Source organism: Sturnus vulgaris, chromosome 3 (assembly GCF_052056855.1).
Source record: "Sturnus vulgaris isolate bStuVul1 chromosome 3, bStuVul1.hap1, whole genome shotgun sequence".
Taxonomy (NCBI): domain Eukaryota; kingdom Metazoa; phylum Chordata; class Aves; order Passeriformes; family Sturnidae; genus Sturnus; species Sturnus vulgaris.
The window spans coordinates 111,464,007-111,483,846 of record NC_142245.1 but is presented as its reverse complement, the minus strand read 5'-3'; the positions used below and the strand labels follow the sequence as shown (position 1 = coordinate 111,483,846).

At 42.5% G+C, this 19,840-nt stretch overlaps 1 protein-coding gene across 1 annotated transcript in view; it reads left to right on the top strand.

The window, feature by feature from the left end:
- Nucleotides 1-19,840, top strand: part of PKHD1 (PKHD1 ciliary IPT domain containing fibrocystin/polyductin) — a 229,390-nt gene that overhangs the window by 84,186 nt on the left and 125,364 nt on the right. The window contains exons 36-41 of the mRNA XM_088162528.1: nt 1,756-1,968; nt 12,723-12,930; nt 14,095-14,230; nt 15,996-16,212; nt 16,972-17,097; nt 19,629-19,762. Of these exons, the coding sequence (XP_088018654.1) occupies nt 1,756-1,968; nt 12,723-12,930; nt 14,095-14,230; nt 15,996-16,212; nt 16,972-17,097; nt 19,629-19,762 (1,034 nt within the window). The remainder of the gene's footprint in view (nt 1-1,755; nt 1,969-12,722; nt 12,931-14,094; nt 14,231-15,995; nt 16,213-16,971; nt 17,098-19,628; nt 19,763-19,840) is intronic.

The following is a 19,840-nucleotide window of genomic DNA, read 5'->3' as shown; positions in this document are numbered from 1 at the left end:
AATTGTGGAAAGCAATGAAATCTGGAAAGAAAATATTTAATGGGTAGTCCCTATTCAAATAGTGGTTTTTAAATAAGCCTAAGAAATGAGGACTTTGTTATAAGCTCAAGAAATCAATGAAACAAGGAAAACCCCCTCCATATGAGAACAAAAAAGGAAATCATGATAAGCAGAATATAAGCAATGGAGCAATGATCAAGCTGGTACTTAATCAGTTTTTTATATTAGAACTTCTCTCATTTTGTCTTTCTTCCTTTTGTCTAAATACTGCAATTAACCCAGATGTCTGATCTCCCCTCTTGTTGCTAAGGATTGGTAAAGTTATCATGGAATCATGGAATGGTTTGGGTTGGAAAGAACCATAAAGATCATCTGATCACCTTGCTTCACCCCCTGCCATGGGCACAGACACCTTCCACTACCCCAGGTTACTCCAAGCCCCATCCAGCCTGGACTTTAGCACTTCCAGAGCCACAATTTTTCTGTGCCAGGCCCTCCCCACCCTCACAGGGAAGGATTTTGGAGGCAGGAGAGGCAGCTGGGTGTAGGTAGAGACATCACCATTAAAAACTGCTTCCACCAGTAGCAAACTGGCCATGGGATGAGCTGGTACAGCTGTCAGCTCCTGCACACAAAGGGAGCGTGGCAGAGCCTTTGTTAGAGGTGTGAAGTTTCCAGACTTTGGGAATTTCCCTAGGCTTGACCTAGGAAGGCAGATCCCATGTGCAGTGTGACAAAATGAATGAGAGCCCACTCTGTCCACATCCATTGTAAAGTGACAGTGTCCTTCAGAGGAGAGGAAATATGAAGGGAGATAATGGAATAAACCATCCAGAGGTGACAGACTGGGATTTCCAGCTCACGAGAGGCAACAACAAGGGAGGCATTTGACAGAACTGAAGAGCTTGAGTCAAAAAAAAAAAAAAAATAGGGATGGAAATGGTTTTTCATGCACTATGCATTTAACCCACAGAATTCATTGCTTCAAGAAATTATTGAGACCAAATATCACAAAGTTTCCAAAAACCAGTTCTTTATTACTGGCAAATCTCATCCAGTTTATACTAATAGTCAGTAGGAGGAAAATGCTGGCAAGGAGTTGAAACCTTATGCTTTGAGGTGAAGCTAACCCCTAATTAGGGATTAAAATGAGGTTTTTATGGGATGGGGAGATCAACTCACAGCTAGCTAAGAGGGAGACATGTCTCACAGTGTGCTTGGAAGCATCTGGTTTTGAACAGCAGCTGGAAGAGTTTGCAGGATTAAATCAACCACTGATCTAAACAAGTTGCCAGTTCTTATGTTCCAGAGCAGTTTTTCCTCTCCCCTTTCCCAGTCACAAAGTAACATAAATACAAATTAAGTCTTAAAAGTAATATAATACAAATTAAGTAGGAATATCCCTTTTCAACATTAAGTGACTTAGTCGGTTAAAATTGGGTTTTTCCAAACACAGCTTCCTTCAGCTGTGGTTGGAGAGTCTGCCCAGGCTGACTGGCCTTGCTCAAGTCTAGAAATGCAGACTGTTGTAGAATCAAAAATGGACTGGATTGATCAGGTCTGTAAAGTAATTATAAATCCATATAGAGAAATAAAGAGCAAGGTGGAAATTTCACATAATCCAATAACATTTCAGCCTTAATTTTGTAATTTTATTTCAAGCCCCCTTGTTTACCTACTTTTTACAGTTCCTTTGACTGTGAGAGAATGACTGACTGAATATATGATTGTATTTTGTTCTTCTCTTGTCTTCAGGTGGCAAACTCCTGTTTACTGGACCAGGACCTGTAGAACTGCATGCTCATTACATCCTGGTGTCTGATGGAGGAGAGCTCCAGGTGGGATCCCCTGAGGCCCCTTTCCAGCACAAAGCACACATCTGTCTCTATGGAAGCCTCCATTCTCCACCGTTATTTCCATATGGAGTCAAATTCCTGGCAGTGAGGAATGGGACCCTTTCCATTCATGGTGAGTACGTTTCTTTTATTGTCAAAAGCAAAGGACAAATGAATAACAGAAAATACAACAAAGAAAACATGATAAAACATTTTTGGAAGAAAAATAAATTGACAAAACTTTGGTCATCATAGGATCATGGATTGGGTTGGGTTGGAAGAGACCTTAAAGACCATCTAGTTCCCACACCCATTCCATGGGCAGGGACACCTTCCACTATCCCAGGTTGCTCCAAGCCCTGTCCAGCCTGGCCTTGGACACTTCCAGGGATCCAGGGGCAGCCACAGCTTCTCTGGGCACCCTGTGCCAGGGCCTCCCCACTCTCACAGGGAACAATTCCTTCCCAATATCCCATCCATCCCTGCCCTCTGGCAGTGGGAAGCCATTCCCTGTGTCCTGTCCCTCCATGCCTTGTCCCCAGTCCCTCTCCAGCTCTCCTGGAGCCCCTTTAGGCTCTGCAAGGGGCTCTGAGCTCTCCCTGGATCCTTCTCTTCTCCAGGTGAGCACCCCCAGCTCTCCCAGCCTGGCTCCAGAGCAGAGGGGCTCCAGCCCTTGGAGCATCTCCATGGCCTCCTCTGGACCCATTCCAACAACTCCACACCATTCTAATATTGTGGCATAGAAGAATTTAGATATGGAGCTTTTCTTGCAGGCTATGAAATATGGGTGTACAATGGCCATTACTTGGTGCAGGAGTTTGGGCATGGAATTCAAGTCCAAACTCGGCATGATTCAGAACTTTAGTGCAATACACATTTCTCAAACTCTTCGCTACTGGGCTATTTTTAAAAGCTCTATGTCTCACAGAGGGGGAGAAAAAGGAAAAAAAAAAGAAAAAATCATCTGACTGTGTCATCTCCTTTCCTTTAGGTGGGCATTCACACCCTCCAGCAGGGCTTGAACTTCCACCCTGTGCCCTGCAGGAGGAAATGTTTCTGTCTGAGCACAGAGACGTGTGGCTCTCGGTCAAAAATGATGTCAGGCACCGAGGGTACCATCTGAGCACAGGCAGGGAGTGAGCTGTGCCTCTGTGCCATCATCCTGCCTGCTCACAGGAGCTGAGCAGGGTCAGGAGAGCTCGGCTTTGCAGGGGAGTCAGTGAACAGATGCTTTTCTGAATCAGGAGAGATGAGCAGGGGCTGGGGAAGGAGCTCCTGGCAGGGGCAGGAGAGGTGGGGCTGCACCTCAGCACCATGCCAGGTGCTCTTGACCCCCTCATTGAGACACAGCAAAGCTCAATTATTTACTGCCTGTAAAAGGCTTCAATAATTCCAGTCAAGTGGCATTGCAGAGCGTTTCTACCCCATTTCCTGGAGGATCTCTGTGAAGGAGGGCTATTAGAGCATCTTGGTTGAATCGACTCTCTGTTACTGGCCATTGAGTTTCACACAGTTATCCCAGCCCTGAGCTCAGTAATTCCCATTAGATTAAAGCTTGCCTTCCAGAAAGGCTTGGTCTTTGAGGATGTCAAGGGAGACAAAAATCAGCTTTTTCCTTAGAGGCTTTTTCCAGGGGATTAATTTGGTTAATCATCCTTTTTTATTTTTATTTTTTCACTTTTTAAAGAAAGTACTGAGATTTGAATTTGCCTCATAACAGCTTTTGCTGCTTCACTTTCTATGTCTTCTGCCACTTTAAAGTGTCCTTCTCTTCTTAGTTTGACCCCTGTAAGCCAGGATTTTGTCCTTAGATTGTAAGCACTTTACAGCATGAGCCTTCACTTTTCCTTGCTTTTTTGTTTTCTAGCAATGTAGGAAAAGCCAGTAGCAACTTCTGGCAGCTGAGCCTCCTGTGCTGCTTCTGTTTTCCATTCCAAGCCTGTATCAACTCTGCCTTGGTGACTCCATCACTCACAAAATTGAAGATAAACAGGGCAGAGTGCATTTTGCAGTCTTACCTTGACAATGTGACAGAGGGAAGTAAACTCAGACATTCATATCAGTACATTTGAGTCTTTTCTCAATGATAACTTATCCATTTTACTCAGTGAGTCAACATTCCCTAGGAAAACAAGAGGATGAGGTCTGCAATCCAAGTATTACCTGGAGATATAGAGAGTCAAAAGTGGCTTGACTCTTAGTGGAAAAAACTCTTGATTTCAATTCTTTATAAATGATTGAATTATTGCAAGACTTTTGTGGGAAGGGACGTTAAAGACCATCTATTCCCCCCCATTCCACGAGCAGGGACACCTTCCACTATCCCAGGTTCCTCAGGGTCCCATTCAAACTTGAACACTTCAGGGATGGGGCACCTCCAGCATCTCTGGACAACCTGTGCCAGGGCTTCCCCACCCTCACAGGGAAGAAATTCCTCCAAGGATCCCATCCATCCCTTCCCTCTGTCAGTTTGAAACAATTTCCCTGGTCCTGTCCCTCCATCCTTTGTCCCCAGTCCTTCTCCAGCTTTCCTGGAGCCCCTTTAGGCACTGGAAGGGGCTCTGAGCTCTCCCTGGATCCTTCTCTTCTCCAGGCTGAACAAGGCCATCTCTTATTCTATTATTATTATTATTCTAAACCAATTCTTATTCAAGAAGTCATTTCAATTTCTTATTCAACAGATCCAGAGTAGCTATGGAGTCACTTTTAAGCTCTGCATAACACACAGCCCCAGTGCATGGCTGCAATTATTTTTCATTCAAACCATGTAATCTGCAATTTAACATTGAAGCAGTAGAAGCCTACTAGAAAACATGACAGAAAGTAGTGGGATCTTTTACTGGGTTCATATTGCTTACACAGGGAAAAAAAATCTGCTGTTCTGTCTTCAATTTAGCATCAGTCTGGTCTGTGGTATAGAACAAATTGTGGAGCATGACAGCCCCTTTCATACATACATATGTGAAAGAGGCTGACATGCTCTGCAATATAAATTTGTGAGATACATTTATATACACGAATATATATGTTATCTCAGATCAAAATCATTAAATAAGCAGGTTTCCAAATTCTTGGCTGTCTTGGCAAAGACAGAACCGAGAGCATTTTAATTCCTTTTCCCTTCCAGGCTGGGAATGTTGGGGGATGCTCTGCAGCTCTGTCTGAGTTCAGATTGTTTAGTAAGCGCTGTCAGCTCCTCACTTTGATATGTTAATATGACTAAGGGTTTCCCACAATTCCCTCATGAGTGGCAGTCCTTTGCTCCGGTAGTTGTAGCAGACTGGGAAATTTCACTGTTGCCTTTGGCTTTAGCCAACTCCCCTGCCAGTCAGAGCGTGCCACCCATAAACTGCCTGTCAGTCACCGTCACTTGGAGAGGGGGTTTCAGTCAGCCAGGGCAGCTCCACTTTTTGACAATGTAATTATGGCCCTTGCACCCGCAGTAGGGGCCTGAGCAGGGCTGGGAGAGTTTTATTGATTGTTCAGAAGGGAAATTTATCACTGTCTCCAGCTCCTTTCGCCCTCTATTCCCTGGGAAACTCTCCTGACAAGCTTCAGGAGAGAAGTTCAGCATGGTGGCCTTGGTTGTTCTTGTGCCTTTGTCCTTCCCAGGGAAACTGGAGACACCAGTGGATGCTGAGTGGGGCAGGAGCTGGATGGAGATGCTGCATCAAAACAAAGAACACCCAGCCTGTCCTTGTGACAGCTGATCTTGTGGTCCTAACACTCCTGTCATGGAATCACAGAATGGTTTGGGTTGGAAGAGACTTTAAAGACCATTCAGTCCCACCCCCTGCCATGGGCAAGGACACCTCCCACTATCCCAGGCTGCTCCAAGCCCTGTCCAGCCTGGCCTTGGACACTTCCAGGGAATCCAGGGGCAGCCACAGCTTCTCTGGGCACCCTGTGCCAGGGCTTCCCCACCTTCACAGGGAAGAGTTTCTACCCAATATCCTGTATAAACCCACCCTCCTTCAGCTTAAGACCATTTATTCTTGTCCTGTCCCTCCATCCCTTGTCCCCAGTCCCTCTCCAGCTCTCCTGGAGCCCCTTTAGGCTCTGGAAGGGGCTCTGAGCTCTCCCTGGATCCTTCTTTTCTCCAGGTGAACACCCCCAGCTCTCCCAGCCTGGCTGAGATACTGCCACACACTGAAAAATTTTAAAGGTCTTTTCTATTTTCAGCAGTCCTGTGTAGGTGATCTCATTGTCCCATTGTGTCTCCTCGAAACAGACAGTGACTCTTTCTAAAAAAGACCTCAGTTTTGTCAGGCATTTATCTAAAACTTCGTGTCAGCACACTGGTGGGGAAGAACATGAGCTGTGAGCAGCTCATTCTGGTGGAAGGTGTCCCTCCCATGGCAGGGGGTTGGAACTGGATGATCTTTAAGGGCTCTTCCAACACAAAACCTTGTGATTCCGTGAGCCTGTTCCCTGAATTTTGACTGGTAATATGTATCCCCTCAGTTAGATGGAAGATGTTACACTTCTGATTAAAAAAAATGCTGCATTCACCTTGTCCAAACTATGAAAGGTGTGTGGTAAAGAAAAAAACAATGTCCTGAGAGTTTTGGTTTAATAACTTATTTATAATCAAGATAATTTCGACAGAGGTGTCAGCAGTCACTTCAATGCTCTAAAATCATGGCTAGCTCTGCTGCAAATAATGTCCCTGCATTTGCAATGGAGAAAATTACATTTTAGAGGTAAATCTGCATGACTTCTATCCCAGATTTCTTTGCAGCAAAATCAATCTGATACTTTTTCAGGGTTATCTCAGGAAAAAAAAGTATTTTTTATCAGTTGAACCAATTATTAATTTTAATTACTTTTAATCAATAATAAAACAGAAAATATTTGTGAGCTGTGCACTGTGCTCTACAAAGCCTGTGAATTCCTCCAGAGATCAAACATTTAATCAAATGCCTCTTGCTTTGCCTCCATTAGGCAGTGTTATGTATCTGTGCTGAGTTTGAGATTAAGAGATCATAGACAACATGAGAGAATTTGTTCTGCTTTACACACATATTAAAAAGAAAATTTTCCCAGGGGAAAAAAATAGGGAAAAAAAAAACCTGGAGCAGGGGGATTCAAGATAGGGTGCAGAGATTTGTTCAAGAAACGATTTTTTTTACTGTACTGAAATGCATCTATTCAGTAAATGTTATTTTTCACACCTGAGCTTGCTGCCATAGGTTGGTTTTCCTTAGGTGCCAGCTATTCTGTGTGGGGGTTGCAGGAGTTTTTTTGCCTCCTGTGAGAGAGTTTTTCCTTTCCAAGACCTTGACTTTAACATGATGCATTAAAGCAGATGGCTCTGGAACAGAAGGCTGAGCTGCCTTGAATCCCCTCGTGTTCACCAGGGGTAAGAAACTGCACTTAGGCACTTCCCATGGAGTAACTAATGTACAATGACTTGTGCCTTCACTTTCTTGTTCACAAATATGAGATGACCATTAGATTTTAAAGACCTACCAGATGGGGGAAAAAAAAATAGTTGGGTTCAGGGCAAGCTGCTGTGTCTTTCACAGTTTGCCCTTCTTTCTAACAGAAATGCATCTATTATCTTTGATTTAAGCTTAATTCAGCTGATTTGTGTGTTAGTGCTCATATTAATGAGAAAAACATGATACAAAGGGGACAGAGAGATGGATACTAATATATATTAAATAATAAAGATAAATACAGGTAGTAAAAATATTAATACAATATAATACAATACAGACTATGGGATGGAATGGAATGGAATGGAATAGAATAGAATAGAATAGAATAGAATAGAATAGAATAGAATAGAATAGAATAGAATAGAATAGAATAGAATAGAATAGAATAGAATAGAATAGATAAAAAGACCATAGCTAATATATTACATTGTGATTCCTGACAGGGTGCAGGTCTGTGGGTTGTTACAAATATGGAGGCACATTAGGTATTAAATAATTTATTCCTTCAAACTTTCAAATATAACATCAAAATACTGCTTACAATTCTGGTGCCAACAAAACCCAGGTTATTGGCTGGAGGAAGAGAACACCCAGCAGCAAATTCAGAGTTGATTTCCATCCTAGATAGGAGAAAGGATGAGAAGTTTGGACTTCTAGTTTCAACTCCCTGTCATAGGTGAGAGGTTTTTTATATTCTTCAAAAAAACACAAAAAACAGTTGCAATCCATTGAATTATATTATGAACGTCTCTTGGAAAGTTTTTTAGGTTTTTTTTGTAGTTTTTGTTGTTGTTGTTGTTGTTTCTTTTTCCTGGTGAGGATAGGAAAACAGCTTTCTTTTCACTTTGTTCCTGGAAATTGAAAGCTCCTGTTCTCATTTACACTAAAGATTTACAGTATAGCTACAACAGGTTGACAGATTATCTGCAGTGTAATTTGCACATTCCCAGTAAGTAGATTTTGTGTCTGAGCCCTGCAGTTCTCATAAATTCCTTTTGTGGAATAAAGAAATCTCATTACCTCAACTTTAAAATGCCAATAAACAGTCAGAAGGTGTAAAAGAGCTTAATTGTTTGTCAACACCACAAACAACGTTGTGTTCACAACTGAGTTAATTAATTTGTGGTAAATAGAAGCGAAGATGAGATGCAGCAAGGTCCTGTGTGTCAGAGGAGAAGGGTTCAAACCCTGCTGCCCCATGACAAAAAACAGAATTAAAAAAAAAATTGGGAGAAAGACCAACAGACCCATGACAGGCTTGGGGCTGGAGCCAGTTCCCTTAAAACCGATTAAAAGATTCCAGTTTGTACCAACACTCCCATGTATAAATCCTATTCTCCAGCTCTGCCTGACTCTGGATGTCTCAGCACTGCTTGCTGTCAGGCTTGGTTTAGGAGATTCCCTGGGTGTCTAAAGTTAGATAACAACATGTACTCTAAAAAGTCTTGTTTTCAGGTCAGGGACATCTATTTTCCAAGAAAGCAACTTGTCATCTTGTCATGTAAATTCTTAGACCCTCACAGAATTAAAGTGGAATTAATGTAACCAAATAGAAATATACAAAAGGCAGAAATTCCTTTCGACAGGAATAGAAGTGGGCAGGCTGTGACTATTGGAGACTGAAGACAGGCTGGAATTTAATGGATCAGTCTCAGTTAAAAGGAGAGTTGTTTTCTGAAAAGTTGTTGCCTGGAGGGAGGAGGATTGGTAATAAAAAGTAACCAAGATATATATATATATCTACACCTCATGGTGTCCTGGCACAGAGCTGGAGGTGGCTCAGGTGACACCTTCCACTATCCCAGGTTGCTCCAAGCCCTGTCCAGCCTGGCCTTGGACACTTCCAGGGATCCAGGGGCAGCCACAGCTTCTCTGGGCACCCTGTGCAGGGTCTCCCCATCCTCTGAATTGAGAATTTCTTCCTAATATCAAATCTAAATCTCTCCTCTCATGTTTAAAGCCATTTCTCCTAGTCCTACCTGTAGCTTTTGGTATCCTATCACTGCTTAGGACTGGGTGAAACCAGATAAATAAATGACATATCATCCCACAAATGTTTTGTGTTAGAGGCCATAAGAAATTAAATTTATACTGTTTTTCCTCAGGAGTGGCATTATAGTTATCAGAATTGTCTCATTCTTAATAATTTTACCAGGTCCGTACAAGACTGCAACTTCACATTATGCTTTTAACAGGAAGCATAACCAGAGTCCTGATGCCAAGATGTTCTGATCTTAACATTTGTGATTAATTCATTTGGAATTAATTTTCAAGTCCCTTGCATTTCTAGGCTGCACCATTCTGCTCTGCTCCATATTTAAGGGTGTTCTGTTAAGCCATTTAGTAAAGTGTTCAATTCTGGTATTGCCTGCAACAGCTTTTTGTGTCTGAAGGCTCTGTCCTGTACCTTTAACATGAAGTCACTTCTGCTTTAGATCTCAAGATGTGTTTTTTGTTTTTTTTTCCAACTCGTGCTTAGTTAATTATTAAAAATGAGTTCAATAATTAAGGAGTTATACAGATTCATCTATTTTTCAGCATTTGGTGTGTTTCTGCTTGCAGTACATTTTGGGAGAAGAAATAATTTAAATATACCGCAGCTGTTAGCCTCTTAAACATTTTCCCCTCAAACAGGTAATTTATTTACCTGTTGCACAGCCCAACAAGATTATTTTATGAACTTTGCATGTTTTATCCAAAATAGAGTTTGTTTTCAAGGGGAATATATTATAATTAAAGCAAAGAAGCCTCAGTTATGGTCCCTCATTGACACCAGGAAGCTGTCACTGACCATATCTTGTGTGTCACTTGTGCTGCTGGAAGTGGAGGAGATTCTGACCTGTTGGTGTTGTATGTGGGAATATAAATGGGAAGCAAGGAAATGGATAAATGTGGTGCTTAGGGACATGGTTTGGTGGTAGGCATGGAAGAGCTGAGATAATGGTTGGACTTGATGGCCTCACAGAAGTTTTTTAATCTTAATGATTTTATGATTCTATGAAAGTGGAATCTACTAGACTTTGTTTGATGATTGGTTTGGTTTGGTTTGGCTTTCCCTAAGAAGAAAATACTGAACTTACTGGAAAATGGAAGTACATTTTGAACATGCAGAGAAATATCCCACCCCACCTAGATCATCAGGAAAAAAGGTACAACAAACTGTGGAAGGGGAGACAGGGACCTGAACACAGCAAGAGGTGAAAACAAGAAAAAGGAAATAAAGGAAATGGGGGAATGTTTGGATGCCTTGAATATTCTTCTAGAAGAAAAAAACCCAAACAATTGAGAACATTTTCCTTAAAATCTTTTGAGTTGGAGCTCAAAAGTGGAAAAAAACCTGATAAAAGGCATTTCCATTGGAGCATATTTTTGAATGCAGAGTGGTGTTTTCCACTCCTCAGTGACAAGAGTTGCTGCCCAGCAGAGCTGCTGTAGAGTGTGTGTGACAGATGAACTCCACGGGGGTCAGCTGTGTGTCTGGACACAGATGCACGAGAGCACACATTAACACAGGCACACAAATCAACACCATAAACAAAATGTCCAGGGCTGGAGAGAAATTGTGCAGTGCTCCACGTGCAGATGGCTGCTGCCAGTCGTTGGCTTTTATGCCAGTCCTAAAAATTCACGAGAATCGCTCAGTGGAAGAAGGTAAATGAATAAAGATGAAGAGAGTGCTGCTGGTAAAAGAACACACACAGGATGATACTAAGAGGGTTTTTTTGAGTTGTATTGAGGATGAGGTCTTTGATGTCTGTGCCTGGGAATGGTGGAAGGTGGGTTTTGGCTACGTCTGCATTAGAAAACAGCTTGGCCCTATAGAGGCAGAACTGTAGGGTGAATGGTGTACGTGCTGGGGATGCAGGGTCCACGTGTTCTGGGGGCCACTACAGAATCATTCCAGTCTGGATCCATTGGCACCTACAGTATCCTATGGGTCCCACTGCATTTCAGCTTCTGTACTGGTTTCACAGAATCTCAGGATGGGTCAGGTTGGGAGGGACCACAGTGGGTCACCTGGACCCACCTCCCAGCTCCAGAAGGGTCATCCCAGAGCTCAGGGCACAGGGTTGTGTCCAGATCATTCTGGAATATCTCCAGTGAGGGAGACTCTGACCCCTGTCTGGACAATCAATTCAGGTCACTGCTCATAAAGAAGTTCTGCCTCCTGTCCAGGTGGAACTTGCTGGGATCAGTTCCTGCCCGTTCCTCTGGTGCCATTGCTGGGCCCCTGGAGCAGAGCCTGGGCCCTGCTCTGACCCTCCCTGCACACAGGGACACCCAGGGATGAGGTTCCCTCTCAGGATCTCCTCTCCAGGCTGAACAGCCCCAGCTCCCTCAGCCTTTCCTGGGCAGGGAGATGCTCCAGTCCCTCCATCATCTTTGCCACCCAGCACTGGACACACTCCAGGAGCTCCATGTCTCTCTTGTCCTGAGGAGCCCAGAACTGGACACAGCACTCCAGATGTGCCTCACTGAGCTGAACAGCAGGAGATCTGATTGATGCCTCCCAAAACAGTTTGTAACATGAATTGAAATACCTTAAATGAAGGATGTCTGGGAAATTTTCTTAGCTGGAAGTTGCAAAATTTCAAGTTTGATTTAAGAAAATGTAATGATACAGAAGCATCTCAGGTTTAGATGCCCATCATTGACACACAGAGCACATTGAGCATATTGAGCACAGCAGGTGCTCATGTATGCTTCAAGATAAAAGAGTATAAAGATTTGATTCTTCTGTGATTCTGCTGTGAATTTATTGTCTTGGAGGTGCTACTTCTTTCTTCCATCTTCATTAAGGAATAAGTTGGGACACTAGAATATAAGTAATGAAGACACTGGAGTAATAGGAACAAGAAAGTAAAACAAGATATGAACAGAGAAGTCTGCTTAAAATAATTTGAAAAATGATTTATTGGATGCAACTTCCACATTCAGTGGTTTCTGCTATTATTATTTTCCTTCAGTACGACCAGGGAGGACAGTAACTTGGTGTGGGCTAAAGGTAAATGATGATCTATTGCAAGGGAGGGAAGGAAAAGTATTCTAAAGGTGGGTGTGTGAGTTACATGCTCTCTCTTGGTGGTGTTCAATATGTTGGACCTCACTGGACCAATCTGGAAAAGGAAATGTCAAAAGTTAAAGCAAACTTCACTAAGTGAAGAAAGGAGGGTTATAGGGCAAGATTTTTCATTGCTGGGGCTTATTATAAACAGATTTCACAGAATCATTGAATGGTTTTGGTTGGAAGGAACCTTAAAGACCCATCTCATTCCACCCCACTGTGAGCAACAGGGACATCTCCCATTAATTAATTAGGTTGCACTGAGCCCTGTCCTACCCAGTCTTGACCCAGGAGCATGCTACTCCTCTTTGTTTGTTTGTTTGTTTTTTAAAGTTGATTGACTTGGTTTTTAAACTTTTTTTTCCTTGTTCTTTTCAGGCTGGATGCCCAAAGTAGTTTTCACACACTTGAAATCATCAGCTAATGCTGGTGACACACGATTAATTCTCCAGGAACCTGTTGATTGGCAACCTGGTGATGAAATCCTGGTGGGAAGTTCTGGCCTTGGGAATGCACAGCAGCAGGAGGAAATGGCTTTTATCCAGTCTGTGAACAGCACAGAGCTGCACCTTAGATCACCACTCAGGTATCCTTTCAGGAGACAAGGAGATTTTCACAACAGAGAGCTAAACAAGGAGAAAATTTGATCAAAGTCAGGATTTGCTGTTCCCTGTGAGACATAATAACTATATAAATCCCTTTAACAAAGGTGGCCAGTGATATTTCAGTTCTTCACTCCCCCTAAAGGTAGTGGATGTTCAATCCTGAATGTTTAAATTCTGTGTTTAAATTCTGTATCATGCCCTTGAACTCAGAAAACCTTTGAAGCAGAAAGCACTGATGGCCAAAGTCAGTATAGGTGTCAGTATAGGAATGACAAAGAAATTTCCTGCATAGTCAATTTCTTGAGAAAGTGCATTTTTTTTATTACTTGTGTAAAAAAAAAAATCCTCTCTTCTTGACTGATTTTCTTAAATAATACACTCAAAGTGAATTTTTTCAATATGGAAATCTGCTTCCATATTTCCAGTGAGTGTTAATTTCACTGCCTTACGCTCTCTTCATCTACTGTCATGGAGATCTTGGACAGACTGAAACCTGCATTTCTTATCATCTCCAGTGTTGAAACACATTATCTATCTAGAGGCAACCTAACTCCAATGGCCAGGAAGATTAAGGGTATTATTTTCAGAAATAATTTGGGCTTGAGAAGAAAACTCCTGTTGGTTTTTACCCAAACATGTCTTGGGAAGAGAATTCAAAGGCTGAAATATATTGTTGTAAATACCATAGAACATCCTAAATTGGAAGGGACCCACAAGGATCATCGAATCCAGTTCTTGGCCTTGCGTAGGGAAATTCCAAAATCTCCACCATGTGCCTGGAAGTGCTGTCCAAATGTTTTTTTTTGAGCTCTGACAGCCTTGAGGCTGTAACCACTTCCCTGGGGGGGCTGCTCTAGTACCCAACCACCCTCTGGATGAAAAGCCTTTTCCTAATAACACAGTACAATATAAAATTATATGCATAATCTACGGAAGGTTTGAGTGCTTGTGAAACAAAAAAGATGAAAGCAAACATCAGAAAGGAAAAGCCTACCTAGCACTGGATGTGCCACTATCCCCCGAGGAAAGGACTGAAACCAGTTCTGAATTTGGGAGGTTATGGTCATAAACAAAAATAACAAGAAATTATAAACGTAATTCTCTCCCCCTGGCAGGTGCAGATGCTGTTTTTTGTCTTTTGTTAGGTACCCCCACAGTGTTGGAGAGGGATGGGGCAATGGCCAAGGTCTGCCTTCCAGTGCTGTGGTGGCACTGATCAGCAGAAGGGTTGTTGTTCAAGGAAATGTCACACTGGAGAGGATGTCCCACCTGAGGCAGTGTGCAAATGCAGGTGAGGAGGTCTTTTCTCACAGAAATGTACTGAGGAGGAAAACTGCTCCATTAAAATCCCATTGTGGCAGCATCACTGTGTATTAGAACTCTTTCTTCCTCGGGTAACTTTGAGACACTCCAATGCCAGGGAAGAGAGTTTGTCTTTCCAAACATTGTTTGACATTGAAGTGTGAAGTCTTGGGAGTTGAACTGCACTTCATTGTAATATCTCAGATGTATTATTTTCACACTGTTGTTTCAAGCCATCTTGGGAAAGAGCCTTTAGCTCTGCCTGAGCCTAAGGGTGTAAAAAAGAAAGTATCTTCTGAAAACATGTTTCAGTGTACATAATATATTAAATTTTTAATTGTGTTTACTATTTAGTCACTTTAAGAAGAAGGAAAAACAAAACAGCCCAATGCTGTTTGTACTCTTTAGCGTAAAATATTGAGATGTTTCGTGTTTAGGGTTGCCAAGGAAAAAATAACAGGTGATGCATAAAGCATCACTGGTGAAAAAATGTTAAGTATCTCAGTTCTCCTTTAGTTTTACCTGTATGAAATGCCATGGAGTTTGACAGGTGGATTCCTGATTTACACCATCAATTCAAGAAGCAGAATCAGACACAGTGATTATAATGTGAGGAGAGTTAGGTTATCTGGCAACCCAGGTGTAAGGTTTCCTTTAAAAAAAAAGTGCCTTGGGCTTTCAGACTGTGACACAAGACTTCATTTGATATCCAGCAGCCAACTGCTTATATTACTCATGGATTTATGGTCCATTTTGTGTGGAACTCATAAATATAGGCTCTGAAATGCACTAACCGTTTGAGGCTTTTATTTGAGTTAAAGGATAGGAGGATTTCTCAGAGGAGTCACCAGAACAGGAGTGAACAGTGTTTTTTGTGGTTAATTTACCTTTTTTAAAAGAAAAATGACCATTACTGGGAATCAGCAGGCAGTGCTGGAATTTGAGATCCCCTCTGCTCTTTCACTGAACAAGCCCAAGTAGCACATTCATAGTCTGAATCTCATACCAAAATACCTCACTCCCATGGAAGGGTCTTTCAGGAATTTTGCCCAGCCCTATGGTTTGTTTTTTTGTCCTATCATGGAATCCAAGAGTGGTTGGGTTGGAAGGGAATTTAAAGATCATCTCATTGCACCCTCCTGTCACAGGCAGGGACACCTTCCACTATCCCAGGTTGCTCCAAGCCCCATCCAGCCTGGCCTTGGACAATTCCAGGAATCCAGGAGCAGCCACAGCTTCTCTGGGCAACTTGTGCCAGGGCCTCTCCACCCTCACAAGGAAGAATTTCTCCATAATCTTTATTCTTGTCTTGAAACCGTGGATAGTAACAGCTCCCCATTCATCTGCAGGGAGAGTCAGGAGAGCAGAGTTTAAAAAAAACAAACAAAAATGCCTCGTTTCAGTTTAATTCTATACATTCATGCCCAATCTCCTTTTCAAAAACCTCACCTAAAGGAAACCATTGTCAAAACACTCTTCCTCATGCATACAATTATCTAAAATTAACTCCAAGGAGCTGTCCAAGACACAGAACTACAGCTTCCTGCTTGTTTTGATACCTGTCCCTTCAAAATTTACCTTCTTAGGGAAAGAACCATGACTATCTCAAAGGACCATAAAAAATGTTTGCCTGTGTTGCCTTTGGGCCCATGTTTGAGATCCCTGCTGGACGTGGAGTCTCAGTGGGTCAGTGGGGAGGATCTCCCTTGCCCATCCCACCCCATGGAGAGGGTGCTGCTCACAGCTCTCCCTGGGTTGTGTCCTAGGTGGCTCTGGGTGTTTGTACAAGAGGAGTGAGAGGCAGCTGGGCTCTCGGGACCTGGGAGCCATCCTGGTTGTGGAGGCATTCCAGGGGCAGGCGAGCCAGCTCCAGCTGCAGGGGATCCAATTCCGCCACGTGGGCCGAGCGTTCCAGCACCACTGCAGCGCCCTGACTGTTACTGGCAACACCTGGCTGCCAGGTGAGTTGTCTGCACTGGAGATACCCACAGCTGGGGCAGGCACCCTCAAAACCTGCTTGGCTCTTGAGCCAGTTGACAAACTGGATTGTTAAATGTGAATAAAAGCCCCTCGCCTCCAGTCTAAGCCCAAGTGACAGTGGTTTCACCTGCTTCACTTCCTTTGTATCTCTGCTTCTTCCTAAAATTATTTATTTATTTATTTATTTATTTATTTATTTAATGCTACACTTTTGATGTAGAAGAGAGTAGCTCTGGAAATGAATGCACTAATACACTATGAGGGAGCCCAAAACGGGCCAGTTGCAGGGGCCAGCATTTAATTTTATCGCCCAGAGGTTAAGGAATATGTTAAGTTCTTTTGACTTTGTCACTGTTAAGTGCCAAATTCATCTCTGTGGAAGTGGCAGTGAGGACTCTGAAGACTGGTGGTGGTCGGGGAAAATTAAGTGGGCTCAAAGAATGTTTTAAGGGTGCTGGATAGATTTTTCCTTACAGATAAGCTGCATTTGCACCTCTCACAGAATCATAGAATGATCTGAAAAATAATCTCATTTCAACCCCTCTGCCATGGACAGGGACAAGTATTTCCTGTGTCATCTCCATCACTGAGTAAGGGTCAGGGCTTCCTGGTGGCAGAGGGCAGCACTGGCCAGGATCTGGATGATGGGAGGGTCACCATGGCTGGCCAGAGAAGGGGTATAAAATATCTGCCTTCAATCTGCAGAGTGATTTTTGCTCACACCACTCACTTCTTTCCAGACTCCTACATCCATGGCTGTTGTGTTCTGGACTCCTTTGGCCAAGGCCTCCATCTGACTGGGGTCTCCAACCTCAGTGTGGACAGCAATGTTTTCTACAACATTTCAGGCCATGGGATTCTCGTGGGTAAGTGGAGCAGGCAGATATCCACACTACATACAACAGCAACTTGTTCCCATTTGCATGAAAATGCCTTTGGAGGAAAGAATGGCAGATCCTTAACTGCACTCTGAGAACTTTGATCACATCTGCAATTTCTGTTGTCAGTGATTTTGGAATAAATCTCCCACAATTCCACCCACAACTCCTAGCAGCTACTTCCATTTGACCTCTCTTTCTTCAGGTCAGTCTTCACTTGATCAAGATCAATTATTTTTCAGTAAAAAAAACAGTAAATTTTTTGGGGGGTGATTAATTAATCTGTCTTTGGAAAAGTATCATTATGGAATACTTAAGACCACAGCTCAGTGAAGCATTTAAGAGCATATTACCTGTAACTTCAGTCATTTGATGTCGAAGATAATGGAATGAAAGCATATGTTAAAAGTTAACCAGAGGATTTAGCACTTAAATAAATTGGAGCTTGGAGCAACAAAAATGTTAAATAACAAAGTATTTCTCCTAACTAACCATCAGGAGATTGACTTGGAGCATCTTCTGCTGGGATCTCAGTTGCCTGAATACCTAAAGGTATAGCTCGATTCATGTTTTCCATAAGAGATGGGATAAAAATGACCAATTATGAGATAAACAGAGGGGAAAAAAAGAAAGCCTTCACTTCTGATCCTGCAGTTCCCCACACACAGCAAGTCCCTGTGCTGGGTGCTGTGTATAAACACAATGAGGCTGATATATCATGATTTAAACAGGGAAGATTAGAAACCCAATGTGGTTATAAACACCTTGCAGATGAAGAGAGCTGGCTCAGAGAGATGCAAGGTCTTGCCCAAGCTGATGCACAGAGCCCTTGCAGCCATGGGCAAGCAGAGCAGGACCTCTAAGCTATTAGCATCCCTTGGCTCACTCATGTTGGGATCAGTGTCTGAGTTAAAGGACTCTGAGCTGAGCTGGAATTTCAGCCTGAATGCACCTTATCCTCAAGATGCTTTTAATGGCTTCACTGTCAGCAGCTCCAGAGGCTCTGATGGATTAATTGATATATAATTTTTTTTTGCCCATGAAGGAATATATATTATATCTGGCTCTTTGCAGCTTTGGAATTGGATTCTCTCAGTGATTTCACCTGAAATCCTTATTTTCAGAGAGCTTGCAAGATCATCACAAAACGTTTTTCTGGGCTTAAAATTATTGACACACAAGGTCTACACTTGAAAGCCTAAACCTTAAAACCCTGTCAGAAGGACTTTTTAAGGATCCTGTTTATACACTGGTAGTAACATTGTTTATAGTACAAGCAGACTGGAAAAATTGAGGAAGCTGATTCCCTCAAAAGACTGTGGGAAGGCTGAAAGTATTTATTGCTATCCCAAAAACCAAAGGGCACAGATTTTCTTGTGAAGTGGCTTCTATTTGGAGTAGTAATGACATGGGAAGGGATCTGCACTATGAATAGAACTCGAGCAGGTATATTTGAAGATAATGACTTCTGTTGAATAAACAAAACTAAATGGATGTGATTTGCTCCTCATGTAGGCCAGAGGGAATGGCCTATGCATAGATTCCACACAGGATCCCACTTGCTATTCTGCTTTCAAAAGAGCAGCAGTGCTGATCCTGGAATTGTGGAGTCATTAAGGTTGAAAACACCTTCCAGTTCTTCCTGGTGCTGGAAGTTCAACCACTGAACTGACCCTGCCAAGCCATCACTAAACCATGTCCCCAAGTGCCATATTTACATGGCTGCAAACACCTCCAGGGGTGGTGACTCCACCACTTCCCTGGGCAGCCTCTTCCAGTGCCTGGCCACCCTTCAGGGGAAGAAATCTTTCCTAATATCCAACCTAAACCTCCCCCAGAACAACTGAGGCCATTTCCCCTTATCCTATCAATGTGTCCTTATTTGGACTTGGCTTGTATGGGACTGTCCAATCCTTGCCATTGGGCAGCTCATTTCTTTACGATGTAGTTTAAAAAATATTTATTTTGTTTTCTTCTTCCTACACCTGTACTGTAACTAGATCTGAGGCACTGCATGAGTCTTTGTTGTCTGATCAATTGATTGACTGATTGATTTTCCCCTTTCTCTTCTCCTACTCCATTTCTTAGGGGGGCAACCCCCCACTTTTGTGCAGAGGTGCACCAGGTGTTTTTCAGCTTGTTTAGAAATTTTCTTACATGTAAGTAGGGCAGTGAATGGAGACAGGACATAAAAAGGCTTTGAATTCTGGTACTGCCAGGAGCATGCCTGTGTGTGCATAGGTGAGCCTCTTCCCACTCTGAACCACTTTGAATCTCTTTTCCCAGCTGTAAATCTGCTTTATAATATATATTTTCACCAAAAACTTTTAGTCTATACCATATCCAGGGAAATATATGTGAATATAACACCTGGACTTGTGTGTATGAAATAGGAATCATGACAATAAGGGGTTTCCAGCTATATGTACATTTATGTTTATTTTTAATTTTTTCTTCCTCTTATTTTTTTACCTATTTATCTTTTTTTTTTCCCCTCTTTATATTTTTTTCTTTTAAAGGCGAGGGACTGGAAGAGGAGAACAAAATCAGTAACAACGTAGTGATTGGCCTTTCTGTAACTGATGGTTTATCCAATATTGAGACACTGTCACCAGCAGGGATCTACGTCAGGGCTCCTGCCAGCCACATCAGGGTAAGAAGTTCTGGTTTAAGACATAACATTTCCTTTCTAATCAAAGATATCAGAAAGACACAGAGCTTCATTTATCTG